The sequence below is a fragment of the Microtus oregoni genome, unplaced genomic scaffold, assembly GCF_018167655.1.
Source record: "Microtus oregoni isolate MIOR12 unplaced genomic scaffold, Mior012 000028F_ref0000031, whole genome shotgun sequence".
Lineage (NCBI taxonomy): Eukaryota > Metazoa > Chordata > Mammalia > Rodentia > Cricetidae > Microtus > Microtus oregoni.
The window spans coordinates 4,882,473-4,909,986 of NW_024543087.1; the positions used below are offsets into that span (position 1 = coordinate 4,882,473).

The 27,514-nt window shown below is 47.8% G+C and overlaps 1 protein-coding gene across 1 annotated transcript; it reads right to left on the reverse strand.

The window, feature by feature from the left end:
- Positions 1–3,520: 3,520 nt before the first annotated feature.
- Exog (exo/endonuclease G) lies at positions 3,521–27,102 on the reverse strand. The gene is made up of 6 exons (XM_041676710.1): positions 26,913–27,102; positions 24,999–25,148; positions 23,870–24,009; positions 21,999–22,075; positions 19,020–19,131; positions 3,521–5,773 (listed from the first exon to the last, which is right to left on the reverse strand). Exons 1-6 carry the CDS (start codon positions 27,052–27,054, stop codon positions 5,312–5,314), a joined length of 1,083 nt encoding a protein of 360 aa, XP_041532644.1. The 5' UTR covers positions 27,055–27,102; the 3' UTR covers positions 3,521–5,311.
- Positions 27,103–27,514: the final 412 nt, after the last annotated feature.

The following is a 27,514-nucleotide window of genomic DNA, read 5'->3' on the forward strand; positions in this document are numbered from 1 at the left end:
AAGTTGGGGCTGGAAAGATGACTCAGTGATTAAGAGCACTGGCTGCTCTTCCAAAGAATCTGAGTTCGAGTCCCGGCACCCACAGAGCGGCTCACAACCAGTCGCAGGGACCTGCCCTCTTCAACCTCCTTGGGCACTAGGCATGCACAAGGTACACAGACATACATGCAAGCAAAACATCCATATACATAAAGTAATTTCTTCAAATGCAAATTCCAGCATCATAACAGATATCCTGAATCAAAATCTCAAGGGAGCTGTTGAGAAATCTACCTGTATCTATACATACAAATTTTGGTTTTTTGTTTGTTTATTGGGGGCGGGGGTTCAAGACATAATTTTTCTCTGTGTAACAGTCCTGATTATTCTGGAAATCACTCTGTGGACCAAGCTGGCCTTGAACTCAGAAATCCGCCTGCCTCTGCCTCCCAAGTGCTGGGATTAAAGGTGTGTGCCACCACCCCCGGCCTGTCGTGTGTGTGTGTGTGTGTGTGTGTGTGTGTGTGTGTCTGTGTATACACACATATACATATATATTGTAGAGATGAGGCGATCAGGCTGTGTCCCGCCACCCAGCTAGCTTTACCCCCGAAATAATTACACAGAAACTGTATTCATTTAGACACTGCCTGACCCATTATATCTAGCCTCTTACTGGCTAACTCTCACATCTTGATTAACCCATTTCTATTAATGTGTGTAGCACCGGGAAAGATTCTAGCCTACATCCGTCTCGGGTCGAAGAATCATGGAGTCTGTCCTGGAGAGGAGAGCTATGGCATCTGCCTCATTGCCTTCTTCCCAGCATTCTGTCTGTCTATTCCACCCACCTATGTTCTGACCTATCAGGCCAAGCAGTTTCTTTAATAATTAACCAATGAAAGCAACACATAGAAAGAAGACCCACCTACATCAATATATAAATCAAGTAGATAATTGCTTTAGATCAGTGGTTCTCAAAATTTCTAATGCTGTGATCCTTTAATATAGTTCCTCATGTTATGGTTATGATTAAAGTAAAATGGTGTGTCCCCGAGAGTGGCCCGCTGGCCCAGCAGGTCCCAGGCAGGAAGCCACGCGGGTGAGAGACAGAGACACACCATGCAAAAAAGTGAGTATTTATTTAGTGGGTTATGGAAGGCAAAGGGAACGGGGGTAAAAGGAGAAGGGGGAAGAGCAGAGAGAGGCACAGAGAGAAAGAGAAACAGAGGGGGGAAGGGGAGAAGTGGGGAGAAGGGAGAGAGGCAGAAGCTGCATCTTCAGGAAAGAGCTGGAAAGGAAGCAGAAGGAAGATCTGCTTGCCTCAGTGGGTGGAGGGGGGGAGCTTTTCTCTTAAAGGAACAGGACAGACCATTACAATGGTGGCCCCAACCATAAAATTATTTTCATTGCTACTTCATAACTATAGTTTTGCTATAGTTAGCTGGGCGGCAGTGGCGCAAGCCTTTAATCCCAGCACTCGGGTGGCAGAGGTAGGATCCCTATGAGTTCGAAGTCAGCCTGGTCTACAGCCAATGGCTACAAAGAAACCCTGTTTTGAAGAACAACAACAAAAAATTGCTACTGTTATGAATTGTAACATAAATATCTATTTTCCAAAAGTCTTAGGAGCCCCTTGTTGAAAAGGTGGTTTGAGCCCCAAAGGGGTCATGACCCACATATTGAGATTAATTAATCTAGATTAATGAAATACAACAATATGAAACTTCAAATTAAAGCCTATGTGTATAAAAGGTATTTTGGATAGCTTGGCAAACTTTAACAGGAACTGCTAGATCCTTGATAAACTTTCCTTCTCCCAAACAGGATCTTCTTATGCAGACAGGCTGGCATGACCCTTGTACCCCTGCCTAACTGCTGGGATTACAGACATGCACCAAACCTGGCAGGAATTTCAGTAATGTTCTTAGATTCAATAACATAGTTCAAAAATATAATAGAATGTCCTTAATCCTAGGCTACATTAAGTTCAAGTATTAAAAAGTGACTTCCCATGCCTCAGCTTACTTTTTGCGGGGGACAACAAATCAATTTTCAATGGCTCCAGGTGGAGAGGAGCCGTTGAGACAGAACACTGGGGAAGGGACAGTCACCACACTCTTCTATATTTCTGCAGGCTGGACATGTCTGAACACACGGTTGAGGGACAGTTACTAGGTTTCTGTGGAGTAAAGCATGAAGCCTGTTGGATGAGGTAACCTCCGCTCTCCTGACAGGCCTCAGGGCTGCCGCCGGCATATCAGACATTCTGTGGGGCTTTGGTGGCACCACAACTGCTGTCCCAGCCCAGCCCAGATGGCCCTTGTGGAGAGCAGGCCATACTGACCCCTAGAGGTACTCTGGACACTTGGGCCAGAGCAACCCTAGCCCCACACTGCCTGTGCCCATAACCAAACCCATTACATGGGGTTCAGCTCAAAGGGCAAAGCCCCGTTTGGCCTTTTCTGGTAACTTGACTGAATACAGGAAATCTACCTCTGTGAATCCAGCTCCATCAGCTCCACCAGGACAAACTAGAGTGAGGCTCAGGGGCTTAAAGACAGAGGTGTGTTGTAAAGACTCACAAGACAGAAATAGGCAAAGTGCTGAGGGCCAAGCAGGAAGGAGAACCATTGTCGGCAGGGCTCAGGGCTAGGGTGGGCCGTGTCCTGCCTGTCACTGACAAATCCCTGACAGAAGGAAGCAACTTCAGGAAGGGCTTCTTGAGCTTTACGACTGCAGGAATTTCAGTCCACCATGGCCCAGAAGTCACGGCAGCAGGAATGGCTGTCTGCCTCTCCTGCAGGGCCCTAATCAAAGGCCTGGAAGGAGGACAGAGGTTCCGCTGTCTAAAGTGTAGGTGCAGAAACGGCAGCACAGCACGTAACTCAGGGTCTGGCTCTCTCTCCCTAACCTTAGTAACTTAGCTTTGGCCAAGTGATCTCAATCCGGAGACCAGAACTTGAAGATGTCACAGGAAACTGAGAAAGACTAAGGATTAAATCCCCTCCCTTAGCAGAGCCCTCCCAGTCTACACATTCCTTCAGACCAGGAGCTGGAAGGGTAAAAGGTATACAGGGCAGCGGCCCAGGCTCAACCTGAGAACCCGAGGGAACCCACTAAGGTAACAAATGCTAAACTAACCCCCTCAAGTTTGACCGGTCACAACGTCACGTCTCTGACTCAAGTGAAGCCCAGGAATCTACTGTAACGGAATCCAGAAAAACTGACGGCTACACTGAGGGCCACAATGACCTGATCCAAAGGGGAGTTCTAACCCTTTGTTTTGGGCCCTCTTAATGAAACACAACTCAAGCCCCGCTGTTGTACACATAAAAAGTGAGGTCAGTGCTAAAGAGCACGGGCTGCTCCTGCAGAGGACCCCAGTTCAGTTCCCAGCATTGACACGGTGGCTCTGTAAGTCCATTCCAGGGGGTCCAGTGACCTCTTCTGACCACTAAGGGCAACAGGTGCTCACGCTGCGGGCACAGATGCATATGGGAAAACAGTCATAAAAAGGTTCAAAAGGAAAAAGAATGAGACCTGGCACACTGTGATGTTACATTTTTATCTCTATTTTTCATAATAACCAGGAAATACTTCATAGGAAATAAATACTGATATAGTCAAGATTCTTCACCATCCAGGAGGAGAGGCAGGAGTGAGGGAAGAGACCCAAGACCACCAGCAAGTCGTGCCAGCAAGCAGAACAGAGAGAGGCTCAGCTGCATGGATTCAAGCAGGGACCCAGGACACAGCCCATTGAGTGCCGCCCCTGGGGCTCCTGGAGAAACACCCAGGCCCCACCATCACCTCTCTTCTGAGGAGACAAACTAACAGATTTTTTTGGTCACAGTGACATTTTTGCTTTTTATCCTTAGCAGGACTGGCACAAGCTAATGGGGAACAGTAAGATAAAACAGAATGGCATTAATCAGCTGGAGTGCCCTACCCAACTTTTTCTGTTTACTCAAATGAAGGAGCAGAACAGGGTCAACCAATGCCTTATCTTTATTGTGAATCTGGAGCATTTCTATCAGAGGCAAACAACACATCAAAGATCTCCCCGGTTCCACTGCTCGGAACACGGCAGCCGAGTGACAGAACCAGACATGTCCTTCCCCTGGAAGCCACTGGACTATCTACACCTAGGACAGCTCAAGACTGTAACCCACGACAGCTGCCCCCTCCCACAGGAGTGGCCCAGGATCTACCTCCTATGGTGTGCTGGCCTGGCAGACAGCAGGACCATAGGCACCTGGTGACTCAGCACACACCTTTCTTGGGCTCCTCTGGAACGCCCTGAGTGAAGGAAGAAACAAGCCTATCTGGCCCCATGGGATCCCTGGAGGGAATCGCAGGCTCTGGTTAAACCCACAAACCATCTCCATCTTTGCTCTCTTCTTCCCAGCTCAGGTATTAAAGTGTCCCTGCCTGAGGAGACAGCAGAGACAGAGCCTTCTCAGCAAGCAGGGCCTCGGCCCAGGAATTTCCCATGGACACAGGTGATGTGGGATTCCCCTCCGCATGCTGTGAATAACACTGGTTAATAAAGAAGCTGCTTTGGGCCTATTGCAGCGCTCAATAGGGCAAGGCGGGAATTCCAAGCAGATAGAGGAGAAAAGAAGGCGGGCTCAGGGAGACGCCATGTAGCTACGGGAGGAGAAAGACACGGCACACCGGTACCGGTGAACCACAGCCTCGTGGTAAAATATAAAATAATAGAAATGGGTTAATTTAAGATGTAAGAGCTAGCTAGAAATACGCTTATGCTATTGGCCAAGAAGTATTGCGATTAATACAGTTTCTGTGTGATTTCGGGGCTGGACGGCTGGGAAACAGACAAGCAGCCTCCGCCTACACATAGGTATATACTTGAGTCAAACTCCATCCGACCTGTCTTAGCTCGGAGAGCACTTCTGTAGAATACCAACAGGGAAGATCAGTTCTCTACGCCTCAACATCCCCACATGTAGAATGGGAACAGAGGATTCTGCACAGAGGCTCAGTCAGACAACGCAAGCAAAGCACTGCCTACAGAGCACACTAGGAAAGGTTTCAACAGACAGACAGAAGGACATCAGGATCATGGGAGGAGAAGCAAAAAGTACATCCTCAGTGTATTTGGACAGGATAGGAGAGGAATTCTAAAAGCCACCTCCACCAACTCAGATCCTAGGGAAAGAAAACCCTGAGTTTTAAGCTCTTAAGTCTTTGGAGGGATGTTTAGTCAGGATTCCATCATTTCTTTAAAATAAGTCTGCTAAAATACGACTGCCTAGAGAGGGAACGCCTGTTCACTCATTACAGGCGCTCAGCGTACACCCGGACTCTAGGACAGGTTTTCCCGCTGGGGATCCACCTGTTCCTTAGCCTTCAGTTCCTCTAGCTTCTTCTCATAGCGACTCAGAAAGTAATCGTCAGGTTCGACCCCCGAGTTCTTCAGAGTTTCCAGGACCTTCTCCAGTCTGGCCACAGAACGGGCCCCGTCAATCTTCCTTGTACTTAGGTACAGAGTGAACTCCTGGAAATCCAAGAGCTTACAGGTATCCACAGAGCAAATGTTCCGGATGTTGGTGGTTCTGTCCAAACGGGGGAAAAACACCAGACCTGACATCTTCTCTAAGTCCTGCAGGCTCACCTGGAACTCAGTTAACTGGGACTGGAACCCAATAGCTGTATTTGGCACCACAAAGGCCCCCAGTGCCAGTGGTTCCGTAGATTCCGGGCTTCTGCGAGCCAGAATCACCTTGTAAAGGTGTGAAGGAACTGCCACGTTGTCCTCACCGATCACCTAAAAACAAAGCAGCCCAATTAGTGGCACTGATCTATGCCAATAGTTCCCAAGGTTTTGTTCCTACGTCTTAGATGCATTACCATAAAACCTCTTGTGAGCAGCCTCAGTGTACCCCAGTGCAGAGCCCAATGCTAAGGAAAACCAAGAGATTCAAACAAAGACAGTTCCAACGAGTCTTTAAAGTAATGCTGCCCCAAAGATCAGGACAGAGGAGGAAGGGCACTAATCATTAAGTTTTCAGGGGAAAATGCTGTTATTTTCTCTTTATCTCCAATTCAGAGTTTTTGGCCCTTTACATAGGAGAAGCCAAAGCTGCTGGCTTCAGAGTCTCAGCTCCCATAATAAAAACGGCCCTGGCTTAGCAAACTCACCAGCAGCTGCCATGTCAACAGAACTTTCTAGATCACTTCGATCGCAGCTCACCTTTTCACAGTAAGCACATGCAACTGCTTTTGCTTAGTTTTAAATGTTCCTGGACTACCAGACATTGAACTTGTAAATTATGCTGTCGTCAAATCAGACACAATGAGGAAGGCCGAGGAGAAAACACGTTGGCTGTGTAGGTTGGCCGTACTAATGAAATAACATTATGAACCTCTTCAAATGTCCTCCCAGTGTGCTTAAAAGCCTCATCTGTTGCCTAAAAAACAAAAGCTGAATGTCCATTTACTTAATGGTCCCCGATAAAATTACACAAGCCAAACAAGCATGCCTGCAGTGTGCCTTCCAGGGCCTCCTTCGGCCCGTATCTCCCCCTGATCAGGCAGTTCTAGCTGCAGGTTCCCTGTCAGAAGCTCAAATAAGACAGTGAGATCAGAGCCAAAAAAGGGTTCTTCTCTGATTTTTATAAGCTCCTATTCACACCGCACACAGCCCACAACTCCACGGCCATCTACTGTCTGTCACACACTGCCACAACCAACAGCAGGACTTCAGGGAAGACCGAGCCACAGGAATGACATCCACAACCAACAGCAGGACTTCAGGGAAGACCGAGCCACAGGAATGACATCCACAACCAACAGCAGGACTTCAGGGAAGACCGAGCCACAGGAATGACATCCACAACCAACAGCAGGACTTCAGGGAAGACCGAGCCACAGGAATGACATCCACAACCAACAGCAGGACTTCAGGGAAGACCGAGCCACAGGAATGACATCCACAACCAACAGCAGGACTTCAGGGAAGACCGAGCCACAGGAATGACATCCACAACCAACAGCAGGACTTCAGGGAAGACCGAGCCACAGGAATGACATCCACAACCAACTGTCTGTGAACATTCTGAAAGTGGTGGGGGGCTCAGTAGGAGTGAGGTTTATGCAACCACGCGGTCCATAGATTCAGATTTCTTATTCCCAAGAGTGACTTGTGCCACTAGACAAGTGAGCTCGGAAAGCTACTGCATGTTCACACCAGGCTTACAATCCCCAGTAGCATCCCCTAACAATGTTCAGGGGTCCTGAACCTGGCCACGAGCCTTTAATCCTAGATCCTAGCATTCAGGTGAAGGCATGAGGATCAGAAGTTCAAGGTCACCCTTGGCTGCTCACTTAGGGAGCTCTAGGTCAGCCTGGGCCATGTATCTCCTTTTAAAAGGAAAAGGGAGGGGCACCAGCAACTCCTGAAGGGGAGCCAGTGCCCACAGATCACCCTAGAGGCAGAACGTGGCCAGATACTAAAATATGACGGATAATGACGATAAGGGGGCTTGGGGGCCAGAATTAAGGGCATAGTGACTATGGAGCCATATTCTCAAAGGGGTATAAATTGAAATGAGCTTCAAACGCTATGTATGGTGGTTAGGGACACAGTTGGTAAGCAAATTACTGCTGCCACCTGGTGGGCTTTCCATATCACTGCAACACAGCACAAGAACCTCCAGCTCCTTGGAGAACCTTCTACACATCCACTTCACAATTTCTACCTCAACGGCTCCTGTCCACAGACAAATGGCTACTTTCTAAAATACTTAACTGGCCATGTACACTGGTTGCCAACCAGAACTTTTAACTGAGTTCCTTACATACCAGCAAAAGGCATAAACGTTTGACATTTTACATTTCATGGTCTCACTGCATGGAAATGTGCCATTTCTATAGTTCTGGATCTCTCAAACGCACACAAGCTAAAACAGCTCCGATGCTGCAGTCTTGAGGGCACTCCCAATCATTCAGATCCATCTCAATCCTGACACTGGTCATGGTCAGAGCCATAACATGCGACTCTTCTAGTCATGGCCTTCCCTACAAGCAGAAAATGAAATCAGGGTGGCGGTGGCGCACGCCTTTAATCCCAGCAGTAAGGGAGGTAGACTTAGCTGGAGCTCTGTGAGTTTGAGCCTGGTCTACAAGAATTAGTTCCAAGACAGCCCGGGCTGTTACACAGAGAAACTCTGTCTCAAAAAAAGCAAAAAGAAAACAACTACTGACAGACTCCAAAGCTCCAGAGAAATCCTGTCTTGGAAAACCAAAAAGAAAAAGAAAATGAAAGCAACTTGTTTTCTTGTCCAAGTCAGTCTACTTTGTTCTCAGCACATCTAAAAGAGGCTGGGCCTGTTTGGAAATTCAAAAACCTACTGTTTCTTCCAAGATTTATAAGCCGCGTAGTGCCCGGAGCTTGCTTCCTCCTTCTAAGACACAGAAATAACAACCTAACCCTGTCATAACCACAAAGAACCCCCCAGTTCCAGAAGAAATTGGCAAGAAACAACACAGGCTCAGCCTGCTATCTGTACTGTCACAGAGTTGCTGTGTCTTGAGTAAAGTTCTTAAGATAAATGTATTTCCTGACATCATTCCCGAGAAGACAAGAAAGGAAGACATCAGACCAAAAATAAAACTACCACAACACATCAAGAGACCACACCCTCAAAATGCCAATCACATGAAAGAAAGGTACACGGTAGTCTGGAAAACGGACTCAATCCCTACCTAGGACAGGAAGAACACGCGAGGAGACAAGGAAAGTGAAGTCACAGAAATATTGGTGCCCTGTGTCACGGCAAAGCTAAAAGACACCTGTTGGTAAGGCAGCTCAAACTAAATAGAGCCTCCACTTACGGGACACTGCTCCAGGCAGTGGGCAGATACGTAAATGACCAAACTTTCCCTGGACTTCCAGGTTCCAGGAACAGATTTCTGATTTGCTTCCTTCCTAGGAGGAACTGGCAGAAATCTGGGTTGCGGCTGGCAGGGAAGGGCAGACTGTTAGACACTGCTCACGCTCCACCTCGCATCAGGTCATTTACAACGTTCCTGCCCAAATCCTCAGGTATGGTCCACTCATCTGGACTCAGGCTCTCTTGTAACGGACACCTACCTCAGAGAAAGCACATGGCCAGCTCAGCTCTGCTAAGGATGACTCTGATTCGAGCTGTCAGATGGGTCACTTCTCATAACATCACTGCTACCAACCTCCCTGAGGCTCACCCGGACTCCCCCAGATTCTAGTGGACATTTCTGCCTGGCTGTAAGGAACCCTCTTGGCCCATTTTGTTATTTCTGCATGCTAGCAGATACCTCTGGCCTCCGCCCACAGCAGCTTCCACTGCTGATGGACTTAGCTCTGCAGCAGGCGCTCAGCTGCCCCGTGTCACTGCGAGAGCCTCCAAAGACGCCACTGAGTGAGCCTCAAGTGTCAGAGATCCAGGTCTGCGTCTCCCCATCAACCTCAACCGGGGAGGCCTGGGTTTGCCTATCATCCTGTTTCTTGTGTGGAAAGGAACAAAGCCTCATTTTGGTAAGGGCTGAAGTGAGGACAGACGGACGGCAGGGGGAAAGGTCCTCCCAGGACGCCAGCTCCTTTGCTGCACCTCTCCAAAGTTTAAGCGCATACATGTGCCAGTGCCTGCACTGCAGACCCAGGTACCCCACGTTCCCGAGGCAGAGTGTGTATGGCTGAAAACAAGTAGCAAGCCTTACACGGCCATGTGATCCAGAATCGTCAAGCACCCCTTGGAGACGGAGCTCAAGGTTCACACTGTTCCTTCAGAGGAACAGGCTGCTCTCAAAGGCTGCTCAATGTGTGTCCCCTTCCAAACAGCATTAAAAGACACCACTGGACCACAAATGCTCAATTGGAATTGATGGTTCTAATTGAGGGTTCACATGCTAGAACTGTCTGAATTTCTTGTCTGGACATTCAGGCTTCTGCCACCAGGCCCAGCCCTTCATCTTTTCTGCTTCTTCTACATAGACGGACTGTTTCTCAGCACAGGTGCCTCTCCACTCCCCCTGCCACCCCTACCGCCCCTCCCAGCCTCACCTTCCTCAAATGTGCTTTCCTTAGTGAAATGCTCACATATGCTTCTATGCGTGCACACAAATGCATTTTTTTTACTCAGTTAAATTCTTTTTTGGTGTTTTTTTTTCCCTTTTATTGAAAATTACTAGCAGGAGGTAGTGGTGCACACCTTTAATCCCAGCACTTGGGAGGCAGTAGCAGGCGGATCTCTATTAGTCTGAGGCCAGTCTGGTCTACAGAGTGAGTTCCAGGACAGCCAAGGAAGGTGGAAGGAGGGAGGGAAGGAGGGAGAGAGGGAGGGAGGGAGGGAGGGAGGGAGGGAGAGAGGGAGAGAGGGAGGGAGGGAGGGAGGGAGAGAGAGAGAGAGAGAGAGAGAGAGAGAATAGCTTTTTCTCACACAGCACATTCTGATTATGGTCTCCTCTCCCTCTACTCCCAGCTCCTCCCCACCTCCCCTCGCAGTCAGATCCACCTCTTTCTGACTCTCATTAGAAAACAAACAGGCAGGGCTGGAGACAGCTTATTGGTTATAGCACAGGCTGCTCATCCAGAGGTCCTGAGTTCAATTCCCAGCAACCACACATGGTTCACAACCATCTGTAATGAGATCTGGTGTACTATCTGGCCTGCAGGCAAAACACTGTACACATAATAAATAAATCTTTAAAAAAAAGAAAAACAAACAAGTTTCTAAGGAATAAAAAGATAAAACAAAACTATATGTTGGAATAGGCTGCTTAGTTAGGTTTCTACTGCTGTGAAGAGATGCCATAACCAGGGCAACTCTAATGAAGGAAAACATTTAATTGGGGGCTGGCGTACAGTTCAGAGGTTTAGTCCATTAAGGTCATGGTGGCAAGCATGGTGGCACACAGGCAGACATGGTGCTGGAGAGGTGGCTAAGAGTTCTAAATCCGAATCCACAGACAACAGGAAAGCAAAGTGAGCCACACTGGGCCTGGCTTTAGCATCTAAGGCCTCAAAGCCGGCCCCCAATGACACACTTCCTGCAATAACACCCACCTACTCCTAATAGTGTCACTCCTTGTGAGCCTGGGGGCCGTTTTCTTCCAAGCCACCACAAGGACAAAACAAACAAACAGAAGGAAGAGTCCAAGAGAAGGCACAAGAAACAGATTCAGAGTCACTCATTCTCACACTCAGGAATCCCGTAATAACACAAACCTGAAAACACACTATATATGAAAGAACTTGAGAGTTAAAAAGAGAGAGGAAAAAACATAAATAAAATTTTAAAATGAGATGATTTTTCTAAAAGCCCACACATGACATTTCGGGACAGTTTTATTCCTGGCTGGCCACTACCCCTGGGCATGCAGCCCACCCTTACGAGCAGTTTGTTTCCCCAGTGAACTCTGTGGAGAAAACTAAATTTTCATTTGCATGTGGTTATCAACTGAAGATACCCTCTGTGTTAGAGATGAGGGCCAATTAAATTCTTAAAATAGCAAAATTTTCTTTCCCTAATTAAATTATTAACAGACGATATCCTGCCCTCATGCTAACAGATACACTAAGGAGTTTCGGGTTGAAATTTTTAGTTGGAATCAAGTTTGATCTGAAAAAGAACACCCAAACTAGCTAAACCTATGTTATTATAGAGAAATCCACTAGTGAAAACAAGAAGTCCATTAAACTAAAGTCACAAGGCAGGTCTCCGAGGAAGACAAAAACTAGATGACCAGAGGATGGAGTCTTATCAACACTCAACTTCCGTGTATACATATGACGCATAACGGTGACCAAGGATCACACACACCCTCCTCAGAAGACACAGTGAAGAAAAGCCTCCCATGTCAACACTCAACTTCTGTGTATACATAAGACGCATAACGGTGACCAGGGATCACACACACCCTCCTCAGAAGACACAGCGAAGAAAGGCCTCCCAAACAGTGAGCTCTGAGGTAGAGAATTCCGCTCTACTCTTTGGGGCTCTCTCCACCCACTATAAGTGCTGAACACACACAAGCAAACAGCAGCAGAAAGCAGACTTGAGAGTCAGCTTGTCATCAGACCTCAGAAGCAGGGCTCCAGGGGAGACGTACTGTGTCACAAAGCAATGGCCTTGTTCTGTTCCAGGATGAAGCTAACAATCTAAAGGAATGCTTCTCAAACCTGCCGGTCCATGTAACGCTCCCTAGGGAGCTTGACAGCTATGCAGATTCTGGAACCATATTCCTAGAGTTTAGGATAAGCAAAGACTAGAAAGTTTACCTACATTGCCTCTTCCAGAAACTGAGGCTGAACCCCAACATAACACAAAAAAGAATATCAGAAAAGGGCCTGGGGAACTTAAGACTAAGTAGATCTAAGCTAAGTGTAAAAAGCACACAGTAACAAAGACTGTTCTGAGTTTACCAGTGGCGTACCCATCACCAAACTACCATTCCCCTTGAAATATGCCATCAGCTTTGGGCCAGCCTCCTGTTTTTCCTCCCACCTCCTCTCCCACTTTCTGACTCGTGATCACATTCATCAGACCTCTGAGGCCTGACTGTACCAGGGTTCGGACCTCCAGCCGTCCCTCCCATCTATACTTAAACATCTCATCATTTAAAATGTGTATGCTCACGACTTCCAAGCTGATCTAGACACCAAGCCTGACCTCTGAGGTCCAAACTCACTCATCCTGCCTACTCAGCATCCCTGAGTGGTCATCAAATCTCAAAATGACAAAGTGTACTCTATCCCTGCTCATCTCGGACTGAATGTGACTAGACTCCTTCCTCCTCCCCTGAGCAGCCCCTGGGAGCCTCTGCCTCAGCACCCCTGCACGGAGCAATTTTCTCTCAGAGCTCCACTAGCCCCTCACTCGACTGTCAACTCCTATTCTCGCAAACAGCCAGTCAAACTAGGTTTTGCGAATGTAAACCAGATTACACTACTCTCCTGATGGAAACCCTGCAGGCGCATCCTGCATCCACAGTCCAGGCTTCTTCCCATCTTCCCTGGCCCACAGCTGCTGTCACACTGCCCAGAGTGCCGTTCCCTGACTGCCAAGCTCGGCTTCTCTCTCACTGTAATTAGGTTTCTGCACAGGTGTTACTCACCCCAAGTGACCAACCCTACCTTCTCTCCCTCCTCCACCATCCTTTACCACTCGTTCTTTAAGGTCCTTGTTTGCCTTTTCACTCTGGATGAGAAGCACCCTAGAGCTGTCCCAGGTATACACTGGAAGCTTAAAAAGACGTGGAATAGCTTAGGTACGTGGTGTGTACCTGTAGTCCCACCTGCCTGGGAGGCTAATGCAGGAGGATTGCTTGACCCCAGCAATTCCAGAACAGCCTGGGCAACACAGCAAAACTGTCTTTAAAGGTAAAGCAATAAATAAACACACTGAATGAAAGGAAGAGGAGGAGGAAGCTGGGGAAGGAACACAAAGTTAAAGGGGTCCAAGAATAATATCTTAAAAAGTTGATTTCTCTTTTTAAAGAGTATGACACTAAATGACCTGAACCATCTGAAACAGAAAATGAAAGTGCGTCACACATTCTTAGAAGCAGCAGCTGTGGCTCCCTCACCTCCCATTCTGTTTTTGTCGTCTGTCTTCAGGGGGGCACAAAATGGCACAGAATTATACCTACTTCCTATAGATCCAAACACATGACTCACACACACATGCAATGCTGTAAAAGCTGGTTTTATATTCTCATCAGACCCGAACAACAGGTCTAGATAGGAATGCAAAAGGAGAAACGCCAGTGGTGTGGAAAGTCCTTCAGTGTAAATGTTGCTTTTATTGGTTAATGAATAAAGCTGTCTCGGCCAGAGGCTTAGCAGAATAGGGCAAGGCAGCAATTCCAAGCAGATAGATGTAGAGAAAGAATAGGCAGAGTCAATGAGAAGCCATGTAGCTGCTGGAGGAGACAGAGGCCGAGACTTTGCCCAGTAAGACACAGCCACAGGTTGATACACAGATTAATAAAAATGGGTTAATTTAAGATATAAGAGCTAGCTAGAAAGATGCTTAAGCTATCGGCCAAACAGTATTGCAAATAATATAGTTTCTGAGCGATTATTTGGGGTCTGGGCAGCTGGGAATGAATGAACAGCAGCCTCCACCAACACCACCAACACGCCACAAAGTGCTGAAGCTGAGATAAGAATATGCATTCCTCCAGGCAGTAGTGGAGCAGGCCTTTAATCCCAGCACTGGAGGCAGAGGTACCCAGGTCCCTAAATTCAAGGCCAGCCTGGTCTACAGAGTGAGTTCCAGGACAGCCAGGGCTGCACAGAGAAACCCTGTCTCAAACAAACAAAAGATCAGTAGGCCCTATAAACTAATAGAAACACGGAATGATACAAGCTCAGAAGCCCAAAGAAGGACAAATAAAGCTTTAAGATAAAAACAAAAACCAAGACCATCACTCAAAATCCACCCTTTAGGAAGTTGACCCTGACTGACCTCACGAATCTGATCCCTGGGCAGAGAGGAGTCTCTAGAAACTCTTCAGGTGACTGACCACCCTAAAAGTCATCCACTGATAAACGAACAGCCAACTCCAGTGTAACCAGTCACTGACGGTGCATGCACTCCAGTGTAATCACAGTCACTGACGGTGCACATACTCCAGTGTAACCACAGTCACTGACGGTGCACACACTCCAGTGTAACCACAGTCACTGATGGTGCACGCACTCCAGTGTAACCAGTCACTGACGGTGCACACACTCCAGTGTAACCAGTCACTGACGGTGCACGCACTCCAGTGTAGCCACAGTCACTGATGGTGCACACACTCCAGTGTAACCACAGTCACTGATAGGAACACACTCCAGTGTAACCACAGTCACTGATGGCGCACACACTCCAGTGTAACCACAGTCACTGATGGGAACACACTCCAGTGTAACCAGTCACTGACGGCGCACGTACTCCAGTGTAACCACAGTCACTGACGGTGCACGCACTCCAGTGTAACCACAGTCACTGACGGTGCACGCACTCCAGTGTAACCACAGTCACTGACGGTGCACGCACTCCAGTGTAACCACAGTCACTGACGGTGCACGCACTCCAGTGTAACCACAGTCACTGACGGTGCACGCACTCCAGTGTAACGACAGTCACTGATGGCGCACACACTCCAGTGTAACCACAGTCACTGATGGGAACACACTCCAGTGTAACCACAGTCACTGACGGCACATGTACTCCAGTGTAACCACAGTCACTGATGGGAACACACTCCAGTGTAACCAGTAACTGACGGCGCACGCACTCTAGTGTAACCACAGTCACTGACGGTGCACGCACTCCAGTGTAACCAGTCACTGATGGGAACACACTCCAGTGTAACCACAGTCACTGAAGGTGCACACACTCCAGTGTAACCACAGTCACTGAAGGTGCACGTACTCCAGTGTAACCAGTCACTGACGGCGCACGTACTCCAGTGTAACCAGTCACTGACGGTGCACGCACTCCAGTGTAACCACAGTCACTGATGGCGCACACACTCCAGTGTAACCACAGTCACTGATGGGAACACACTCCAGTGTAACCACAGTCACTGACGGCGCATGTACTCCAGTGTAACCACAGTCACTGATGGGAACACACTCCAGTGTAACCAGTCACTGACGGTGCACGCACTCCAGTGTAACCAGTCACTGATGGGAACACACTCCAGTGTAACCACAGTCACTGACAGCGCACGTACTCCAGTGTAACCACAGTCACTGATGGGAACACACTCCAGTGTAACTAGTCACTGACGGTGCACGCACTCCAGTGTAACCACAGTCACTGACGGTGCACACACTCCAGTGTAACCACAGTCACTGAAGGTGCACGCACTCCAGTGTAACCACAGTCACTGACGGTGCACGCACTCCAGTGTAACCAGTCACTGACGGTGCACGTACTCCAGTGTAACCAGTCACTGCGGTGCACACACTCCAGTGTAACCACAGTCACTGACGGTGCACACACTCCAGTGTAACCACAGTCACTGACGGTGCACACACTCCAGTGTAACCACAGTCACTGACGGTGCACACACTCCAGTGTAACCACAGTCACTGACGGTGCACACACTCCAGTGTAACCACAGTCACTGACGGTGCACACACTCCAGTGTAACCACAGTCACTGATGGTGCACGCACTCCAGTGTAACCACAGTCACTGACGGTGCATGCACTCCAGTGTAACCACAGTCACTGACGGTGCACACACTCCAGTGTAACCACAGTCACTGACGGTGCACACAATCCAGTGTAACCAGAGGCACAGCAGCATCCTCCCATGTTTTCAATTCTGAATTTCACACAGACTTTGCAAATGCTCTAAGAGCTCCATCCACTGTCCACCTATGCCCACCAACTGTTAACAAGTTCCTTGATTTCTTTATCATTCTCTTGTCTGTTATCCCTAAACTTATTTAAACTAAGTCACAGACCCACTGCTTGATCCACAGGACATTCTGTCTTACAGAGACATTCACTCACACAGTCACAGACCAATGACCAAAACCAGGAAATTGAGAACCAACCAGTCTCCAAACCTCAAACGTAACCGGCTGTCCCCAAATACTCCTCGGTAGCCTTGTTTTCTTTCTCTTTCTTTCTTTCTTTCTTTATTGATTGATTGTTTAAAGATTTCTGTCTCTTCCCCGCCACCGCCTCCCATTTCCCTCCCCCTCCCTCGTCAGCCCAAAGAAAACTTCCCACAGGGTAGCCTTGTTTTCTGTCTCTAAGACCACACTATAGGTTTTGTCTTTACATCTCAGTCAGGACTCCTGATTCAAGGTCAGTGGATGGTTCCCCAACTATGACATGGCCCCTCTCTGTGACGAGCACAGTGTGTTTTATAATGTCCTCCCCTGGGCTCCACCCACTATTTCCACACCATGGGAGTGAATGCCCCACATTTTTGCAGAATTCTCCAAATGTCACCCTGAAGTGCCAACTTCTCTAAGTCCCTCTGCTAGAGATGCTAGCCGTGGTCCTTGGGTTAGGAAGGTAAAGTTAACACTTCTCACCTTTTGACCATTGAGTGACTAGGGGACGGGAAGTGTTCTGTTCCTCACAGAACTGCTGCCCACGCTCTGGCATTCACAGATGATTTCCGCTTCAATCACTGGTTGCTGTGATGGCCGCACTCCGGCCAATTCCCTGGCTGACACCAGTCAGGAATGTCCCCTGCAACCTGTGTGTTTACTCACCTGTGGTATTCTGACCTAACCCCAAAGGGTTACACTCCTCTTGGCTTTCCTATTCAGTCAGATATGGTAAGCAAGCGCTCCTTCCAGCTCATTCCTGTCCTCCTGATATGCCCGTTTTCCTGAGCACTTCCTTGGCTGAGGACGAGATGTTCCATTTTTGTACTTTCCCCTACGCAGACTCTGAGGGAACCAGCCACTTCGCCAAAGTGCTGGGGCCATTTACCAAGAGGTGATTTTTAGAAAGCCAGATCTGCTGGTGGCTAAAAGCCTCTATCACTGCTTCTAAGACAGCTCGGCACAAAGTAGGACACACGTTTTTATAAGCTGTAGTCTAGAAAGTCATATTCAGTAAGAAGAGCAAAACATCAAACATTGATGCATCTGAACAACACAGGTCACAGAAACACCATGCCACTGTATATGCATATTTATGGGTTCCATTTGCTTTTTTATCTTCTTGGGTATTGTCTTGGTTTGGGAAAAGGAGGGTTGTTGTATTAGATTTTTGTCTGTTTGAGAACGAACTTAAAGTCGGGTGGATAGAGAGGGGGAGATGATCTAGAAGAACTTGGGGGAGGGAAAGACTATGATCCAAATATATTTAAATTTAAAAAATTGTTTTAAATAATAAAAAATGTCAAAAACTACATCAGACACTGATTAAAAGTTAATTTTCCTTTTATATTGAGTAAAAATTTTATTACACAGCAAGCTATTTATATAAATCTCTCAATTTCATAAATCAAAACCTAAGTAAAACTGTAACTTAATTTCAGGTTTACAGTCACCAAACTTTTTGGTGGTGAGAGTAAAAGGATCTAGGCAAAGACAAGTATAATTATATCAAAAACAAAAATAACAGGCAGTTCTAAGCATTTTGGTTCTAAGATTTTTTTTTTTTTAAAGACAGTTTCTCTGTGTAGCCCTGGCTGTGCTGGAACTCTGTTGACCAGGCTGACCTCAAACACAGCAATCCACCTGCTTCTTTCTCCTGAGTGCTTGGATTAAAGGTGTGCGACACCACTGCCTGGCAAATTCTAAGATTATTGTAGCCGCCTGGTCTACAAGAGCTAGTTCCAGGACGGGCTCCAAAGCTAGAGAGACCCTGCCTCAAAAAAAAAAAAAAAAACCAGCAATAAAAATAAATAAATACTAAAATTAAATTAGCAATTTGGTCAGAAGAGAAAACTGAAACAAATTAGTCTTTCTTTTTCTGGTTTCTCAGTAGCTTTGGAGCCAGCCCATCTCTGCCTCCCAAGTGCTGGGATTAAAGGCGTGCGTGTACCATCGCCGCCCTGCACGGATTAGTCTTAAAGAATGAATTTTTCTGCTTTCCTTCATCACCAATAAGAATGACTGGGCATAATGACCAAAAGAAGTCCCCAGCGTAACTTTAAGGAGAGTGAAGCAGGCTGTCCCAGGGACCTACGTGAAAGCACATTCGGTGCTGAAACCGCACGGCACATCTGGTCGCAATCACAGATGCATGCAGACCACACACCCATCCTCCTGGCACAGTGCATGAAGAGCTCCAGGCACATGGTGTCAGCAGAACACTCAGCCCTGCTCCTGCACTCCTGTAAGATGCCCACAACAGCAGCTACGGTCTCTCGTGTCTCTATGTCATTAGAACTTCTCACACACGTGGTCTGCTTCCTGCAGTCCACAAGTGTCCTGTGTCTTCAACATTAAAAAAAGAAACTCTAAATAAAGCTGAACAAATGAAATTAAAAAGCAGAGCATCGAATGAGATTACGAGTCCTTGGAACAACACAAGTACGAATGTTACAAGTCCCTACCTACCTGGTAACTAACTGTTTTCTTCCCATCGCTAGTATGAGGTAAGGTCAAAGGTCCTGATACTATCCAAACATCTTCAAATCTCTCCGTCAGTTCACGACAATACATTTCTATCCTGAAAAACCATCAAAACATGTTATATGTTTACAGGCATACATGTAAGAAAGCAACAAGTCTGGGCTGGAGAAATGGCTCAGAGGTTAAGAGAACTGACTGCTGTTCCGGAGGTCCTGAGTTCAATCTCCAGCAACCACATGATGACTCCCACCCATCTGTAATGAGATCTGGTGCTCAGAACACTATAAATAGATTTAAAAAAAAAAAAAGAATAAAAAGAAAGAAAGCAACAAGTCACCCAGTCCCTAGGAAAGACACCAAGAATCTATCTCATTTAAGAAATTAGCTTAGGAATACCTATAGTGGCACACACCTTTAGTCCCAGCACCAAGGATGCAGAAGCAATTGGATCTCTTATGAGTTCAAGGTTAATCTGGTCTACAAAGAGTTCCAGACAGGCCGGGGCTACACTGTGAGACCCTGTCTAAAAAAAACAATTTAAAGCCAGAAGGTAGTGGTACACATCTTTAAACCCAACACTCGGAAAGCAGAGGCAGGCAGATCTCTGAATTCGAGACCAGCCTGGTCTACAAAGCAAGTTCCAGGACAGCCAGAGCTATACAGAGAAACCCTGTTTTGAAAAAAAAATTTAAAGCAGTCTTTTGAACTTCAAACTATTAAAAAATATATCAAATCGGGCTTGATGTTGTACACCTTTAATCCAGTACCCAGGAGGCAGAGGCAGGAGGATCTGTACAGGTTAGAGATCAGCCTTGCCTACACCGTATCAAGACTGCAGCTATGCAGGCTTATCCCATCTGAAGCTGAAGGTCAGACTTACATGGAGACGCTTCTCAGACTGTCTCCAGCATTACCTGGAAAAGTCAAAAGCTAAACCGCAATTCCCTAAACCACGGCTGTTTCTAGAAAATCAATCCTGAAAGACTGATGGAGCCAAACGGTCAGTTTAGTAGTGGCACTTGTCACCAGAATGTATCCTAAAACACTAAAGAGACGAGAAACACAGACTCCTTTACCTAGCTTACCACAGGAACTGTTAGGTTCTGGCCGCCCCAGTGGAAGCCATCTACACAGCACAGTGCTAGGGACAGAGACAGGTTCACAACACAATCAACATGGTAGGGATAAGCACTTTTTGTTTTGTTTTTTGATTTTTGAGACAGGGTTTTGCTGTGTAACAGCCCTAACTGACCAGGCTGCCTCTGCCTCCGAGTGCTGGGATTGAAGAAGTGCAACACCACTTTTTATAATGCACTAGGCCGGGATCTGAAGGAGATGGCAGCTCTTGTCCCCATTCCTCTCCGTTGCTTTCACAGTGCAAATGCCCAGCTACAAGGTGAAGCTCTCCTCTCTACAAAGATCTCCCCAGGGAAAAGAAATGTAAAGGGCCCCCACAGGTGTGTAATCAGCAACACAACATGGGAAGGGGGAAGAACATTCCAGAGCTTCAACAAGCTGGAAGGAAGAGCTTCACAGAGGAGTGAGAGGATGCACGAGTTAACTCTGAACCTCAGCTGGACAACCCAACAGCAGCAAATACTCGGGGGAACAAGCACCGTCAAGCTGGTACCAGAGATACTGCACATTTATAAGTGCAATTGTGGGTTACATTTTAAACCAATTCTTTTCTCCTAAAAATACAATGTATGATGGCATATGTTATAATCTGAGCAGGTGGGAGGGGTTAGGATACATGGATGCAGCAGATGTGCGCTGACTGGAAACTACTGGTCTTTACAGACTCCTCTCATGGTTTTTGTGAGTCTGTGTTTGCATACAAGCACATGAGTGCAGGTGCCACAGAGCCCGGCAGAGGTGTTAGAAGCCCTGGAGCTGGAATCTCAGGCAGCTGTGGGCTAGCTGGTACGGAAGCTGAGAACCAAACTCCTGTCCTCTGCAAGAGCAACGCTGGCTCTTAACCACTGAGTTGCCTCTCTGGCCCCTGGGTTTTTAAGTATAGGGCATTTTCTTAATGCTTATTTTTTAAAATTTATTTATCTTTTTATGTGTGTGTTACCTGCATGTATGTAAGTGTACATGTGAGAACCGGAAGAGGACACTAGGTTTCATGGAACTAGTGTCACAGGCAGCTGGGGCCATCACGCTGATGCTGGACACTGAACTCAGACCCTCTAGACGAGCAAGCATGCTCTAAGTGCTGAGCCATCTCCCCAGCTTTATTTTCTTTCTTTTGTTTGTTTGGTTTTGGTCCTTTGGGGCTAAGGATGAAAGCCACGGCACCTACCCATTTGAAGCAAGTAGTCTGTTGATGAACTACACTTCTATCCTTATTCTGAACCGTAAAATACAAGAAAAGCACACCTGCCTGAAACAACCTCAACCAGTGTTAGTCCCAACGCCTGCTGAGACCACAGGACAGATGTAACAATGTTAAAAGAAAGCAGAAGGCTCAGATGTTCTGGTTTCTACAACTAAAATGGTTAACGGCTGTGCTGAACTGCACCACACCAAATCTTTCTCTCACAAAGTTCAGAAACAGGCAGTATGCTGGTTCACCCCTGCCACCCCAGAACTTTCAAGGCTGAGGAAGGAGAAGCCCAAGCAGGTGGCCAGCCTTGGCAATTGACAGTGCCTCCCCCAAAAAGCTTAGAAACTTAAACAAAGAGCCTTCCCTGGACACATGGCTCGCTACTACCAGGAATGTTACTTTGAGTCACTTCTCTCAAAACCTGACTTGAACAGAAGTGAACAAAGACAAAGAGGCAGGCTATCTTCTCTCAAAACCTGACTTGAACAGAAGTGAACAAAGAGGCAGGCTATCTTTTGAAGTCTGCTCCCACACAGCCAAGGGACGGGCCTTTCAGCCAGGAGAGCATCTGGAAAGCGAGAGACAACGCATACATGCCCCAACAGTCTCATCACACCACGCTCATCCACACCTACCTATTCCAGTAGCCAGAATTGTTATCGAAATCCTGAGGCACAATGTTAGAAAGGTAGAAGGTCTCCGCCATGGCCTTCTGTGAAAGAAAAGGAAACAGCATGTTATTCTGGCATGCCTTCCTTTCAAAGGCTCCACAGCAGGTGCTGATAGCCCCAAATTAACACCTCATCTCTAACAGCTAGGACCACAGGACCACTCATCAAGGCTGGAATCCGCTGAGGCCAGCAGCCACTCTGCCACCCATCCACATCCCAACCCACAGAGACTTGCTTAGATAAACAAAGGCGTAAATATTCTAAGACAGAGAATTCTGTCATTTATGCAATATAACAGCTCCAGGGTCAATGAGATTGCTCAGCAGGTAAAAGTGCTTGCCCCATGAGCTTGTTACCCCAAATTTGGTGCCTGGAACTAACAAAAAAGTGAAAGGAAAGAATTCTACAAGTTGTCCACATACAATTCATGCACACATACACGCACTATATGCAGAATAAATTTAACTAAAAAAAAAAAAAGACTAACCCTTTCTCAAAAAAAAATTAATTAATTTTTTAAAAGACTATAAGATGGATACAGTGGCACATGCCTATCATACCTGCGCTTCAGAGGTGAAAACAGGGGATCAGGAACCCAAGGTTAACCTAAGCTACATAACGGGCTCCAGGACAGCCTGTACCACATGAGACTGTCTCAAATAATAAAAGTATCAACTACAATAAAAAATAAGAACTACAGCCGGGCGGTGGTGGCGCACGCCTTTAATCCCAGCACTCGGGAGGCAGAGGCAGGCGGATCTCTGTGAGTTCGAGACCAGCCTGGTCTACAAGAGCTAGTTCCAGGACGGGCTCCAAAACCACAGAGAAACCCTGTCTCGAAAAACCAAAAAAAAAAAAAAAAAAAAAAAAAAAAAATAAGAACTACAATGTAAATAGTTTAGTGTGCCTGGCTTTCCCAGCATTTGTATCATCCAAAAGCATGTTCATGAGCTCCAGTGACTAAAAGTCTCCAAAGAGAGCTGCAGAGTAACTTCTGGAGGAAAGGTTAACTTTCTGGGATTTTATTTAAGGTACAAACAACAACAACAAAACATTTAATTCAAAAGTGGCAGAGAAAACGTCCTTTTCTCCCAGTTTCTAGCCACCACAAACCCATTCACGTGGCATGTCTGTCCAACGTACACAAAGCTGTTTGAATGACCGCAGTCACCAGCTGCCATCACCATATCCATCCATTCAAGGGCGGTCCCAGCCTGACCAGCATGGTGGTCCTGGCCGCCACTGCAGTTCTACCCTGGCCACCACTGGGGTCCCAGCCGCCACTGTGGTCCCAGCCTGGCCGCCACTGCAGTTCTACCCTGGCCACCACTGCGGTCCCGGCTGCCACTGCAGCCCCGGCCTGGCCGCCACTGCGGTCCCAGCCTGACCGGCATGCCGGTCCTGGCCACCACTGCGGCCCCAGCCTAGCCGCCACTGCTGTCCCGGCCGCCACTGCAGCCCCGGCCTGGCCGCCACTGCGGTCCCAGCCTGACCGGCATGCCGGTCCTGACCACCACTGCAGCCCCAGCCTAGCCGCCACTGCGGCCCCAGCCTGGCCGCCACTGAGGTCCCAGCCTGGCCGCCACTGCGGTTCTAGCCTGGCTGCCACTGGGGTCAGATGCACAGCCACTTTGTCTCAGCTTTTCTAAAGCTCTCAAACTTTTAAAAAGAAGAATGAGTAGCTGAGCCCCTAGTGGCTTTTCTGCCCCCTTTACATTTAGAATTTAGTTTTCAGAGGCAAGAGACAGACAGACAGACACGGACATCCTCAAGCTTTATGTTCCAGTCCCTAGACCATCAGCCACACATCCTCATCCTCTCAAAAGTGTGCCTACACTGGAAAACTTGTTATTTCCTGCTGGGGCCATGTGTCCTCGTGACCAGCCACTTCCAACATAGTCCTCATTGAGGGCACTGAAGGCTGAAGGGACACTGGGATCAGGCTTGAATTTACAATGTTTTCTGTCCGCGTCACCTGAAGAAAAAACACACAAAATGCTGATCAGTGGGTCTCTAAGACAGGCAAGTGGGCTTCTGTGAGACGGTACTCCTTCAAGTGGCTGTATTAGGGACCACATGTCTTAAGCTCCTAAAATAGTTGATCTATTTCATCTGAGTAAGCCTTGGTCTAGGACAGGCTGATTCTCACGCAGGGACACTAACTCTCACACTCAGACTCTGGCCTTTCAGTGAAGAAACCACCCTGGACAGCAAGCCCAGTGAAAACAAAGGTGAGGGGACAGAAACCACCACGGAATAAACGTGAAAAGGGACCATCAGGTCAAGACCTGCACAAGCTCAAACCAGACAAAGACCCGCAGAGGGGCGAGGGGCATCACAAAGCTCCACTTCTCACTGAGGGCTACTGGGAGAGGACAGTGGGAGGTGGTGGTGCACTCTCAGGAGGCAGAGGCAGGTGGATATCTGAGTTCAAGGACAGCCTGATCTACAAAGTGAGCCCCAGGACGGCCAGGGCTGTTACACAGAGAAAACCCTGTCTCGAAAAATAAATAAATAAATAATAAAAGAATTAAATAAATAAGATGCCACAGGACTATAGACCATTTACTCTAGTCATGGCTATATGCCCAGAGCTTCGTACCACTGTGCGACACTTAGTGGGTGTTTAAAAAAAGACCTGTTGAGGACAGGCTCCAAAGCCAAAAAAAAAAAAAAGCCCTGTTAAGGTAAAGATGGTAAAGATGATGCTCACTGCGTGAATATTTAGGATGGGGTCTTGAAACTCAACTATTGAAACACGGATGTTCTCAGCCCCTGAACCAGCTGGAAAGGATCTTGGGCTCCTTGGAGACTAAACTTGATCCATTTAATCAGAGAGGAAAAATAAGCATCATATTCAGTGTGTGCTGTGACAGGCTACAGTTGAAAATATTCTCAACCATCCCCTTACTCTAAACTTGGAAACCCTTTCATCAGTGCCTGCACTCTGTTCCAAGAACCCACCTACGATCTTGTCCTTGGATATATGCTCAAGGACCCATCTGGGCACCCGCTTTGCCTGATCATAAGACAAGGCATGGTTAGTGTAGCGCCTGGTCTCCGTTCCGGTCAGAGGAAATCCAAACTGTTCCAAGACAACTTTTTCTGCAGATTCTAAGAAAGAAAAAGAAAATAAATTAAAAAAAAAAAGAAAGAAAAAGAGGGGGTGAATAAAATACAAGTAATTAGTGACTCTTACTAAGAACAAACGACTACCAAGACAGCGGTACCTAAAAGCAAACGGCTCAAAGGTCTCAGCAGGAGTGATTCCCAAAGCTGAGGGGCAGGAGGCTCTAACAAGACAGACCTCATTTGTGCAGTTATTCAGTCAGAGAAAACGGCCAGCAAAATCCCCTGCCTACGGCCTGCTGTGTACTCATCAAGCCTCAACTCTAGGGGGTGTGTATTTGGTTTTGGTGCTGGGGAATGAACTCAGGGTTCTCACTCGTGTTAGGCAGAATTCCTGAGGGCCACATTCCCAATCCTTCCATGTTTCAGTCTGACAGAGGGTCTCGCTGCATGGCTCCGCTAACTGTGAACTCGCTCTGTGGTCCAGGCAGGCCTTGAACTTTTGTTCCTGCTTGCTGCCTCCACCTACCACAGGTTGCTGAGTTTACAGGGATGCGCTGCCACCCTCAGGACTCTCAAATAAAGGCCTGGCAAGAGGTGTGCAGGGTGGAGGCGGGCACAGCTCAGTGACAGCGCTGGACAAGTGCTAGTCAGTTCCTGGTGCCAAAATAAACAAGGACCGGATCTTACTAGCTTCCCAAATCCGTCTGCACCTCAAACTATAAGGAGACCTCAAAGGAAAACCATCACGTCACCGCTATCAGTCACTGATTAAACTGGATGGGAAAGAGGCTTCTACTTAAGGAGGCAAAAATGGCCATAACTGTAGTTTCTCATCACCATGGTATCCCATCTGCCTGGCTAAATATTCGTTTTCATTTTTCTAAAGACCAAAACTCCAGGAGTGGGAGCACACACCTGTTACTCCAACAGGTTTGATGCCTGGCTGGGTCAAAAAAAAAACCTAAACAATCCCTCACTGACACTTCCACCATGTTTTAATCCAAGGAAAGACTGGGAACCCAGTACTTTCTCCTAGTGGGAGAGAGATAGAAAGAAGAAAAAAAACCAAAAAACAAAACGAGCTCTCGCCTAACACCGAGCCAGTTACTTCCCAGGCACCAACCACCAGAGACGTCCTCCGGCACAGTGGCAAGTATCAAAGAAGCTGGTTGTTCAGCACATAGCACATCCTGGGACAAGCGGGGCCTGCAGGTGCCCCCGGGGGAACGTAAGGACTTACGTACTCTGAAGACTGGGTAGTCAGTCTTCACAGAAACTCCTTCAGACATGCGTGCTGTGAGGGCTAATGTCAATTTGATAGAATCTAGACTAAATCACCTGAGACAGGCCTGGGTATGCCTATGCAGGGGTGTGGGGTGTGGGAGGGGATCATGGTTGCACTCAGTGACCTGGGAACCCCCAGCTTAACTGTGGGCGGGGTCATTCCCTGGCTGGGAATCCCACACTGTATAGAAAGGGGCCTAGCAGCAGCGGGCATTCATTCCTGCCTCCTGATTGTGGAAGCGGTGTGGCCAGCTGCTTTAAGGTCCTTCCCCGCCATAATAGGGGCTGCACCTCGAACTGGGAGCAAAAACGAACCATTCTCTTAAGCGGCTTTCGTCGGGTATTTGCTTGCTTGTTACAGCTACAGGAAAAGAAACTAAGACACTTACTGAAGGCCAGCTCTGTACCAGGTACTGGGCTGCACCTAAGGTGGAGAACAAACAGAGTCTCAGCTCGAGCTGGCGCTTAGGACAGAGGGCAATGACGTGGAGGCCGGGGGATGGCGCCCGCCCGCAGACTCACCGTGCGGCTCGCCGTCCCGACGCCGGAGGAGCTGCAGCGCCGTCAGTCCCGCGCCCGCCGCGCCCACGACGGCCCCGGCCAAGAAGCCATTCAGAAACCGCAGCGAGTCCCTGTGGCGGGAAGCGAAGCTCTGAGCAGCCATCGCTCCAGAGATGCCAGCGCGCTGCCTCTGCCGCGCCTGCGCACAGCGGGGGTCCGAAGCCTGAAAGGTCCAATCCCAAACCCAGAAACGATGCGCGCACGCGCGGTCTGGAGCCGCCTCCCAGAAGTCTTCGCCGCAGGGGGACTCGTGCGCCCCCTGGTGACCAGCTGGGGCAGACGCGCCTGTCTCCATCCCTGGTCCGGGCCAGGTGATGATGATGGATGAGTTGAAAGCGTCGTGACTTGCAGGCTTAATCGTGTGTGCATGGACTGTCCTCAGAAGAAAATACCTTTAGACTCCTTTAATAGTGAGTAAATGCGTTCTCATGATCCAATTCGTTGTGATTCCGAAACCTATACCACATTGGATCTGTTTGCAACACCTGGCTTCAAAGTCAAAATACACACACTTAACTTCTTAAGCTATGGTGCTTGTACCTCCTATCGAGTTTCTTGGCAAA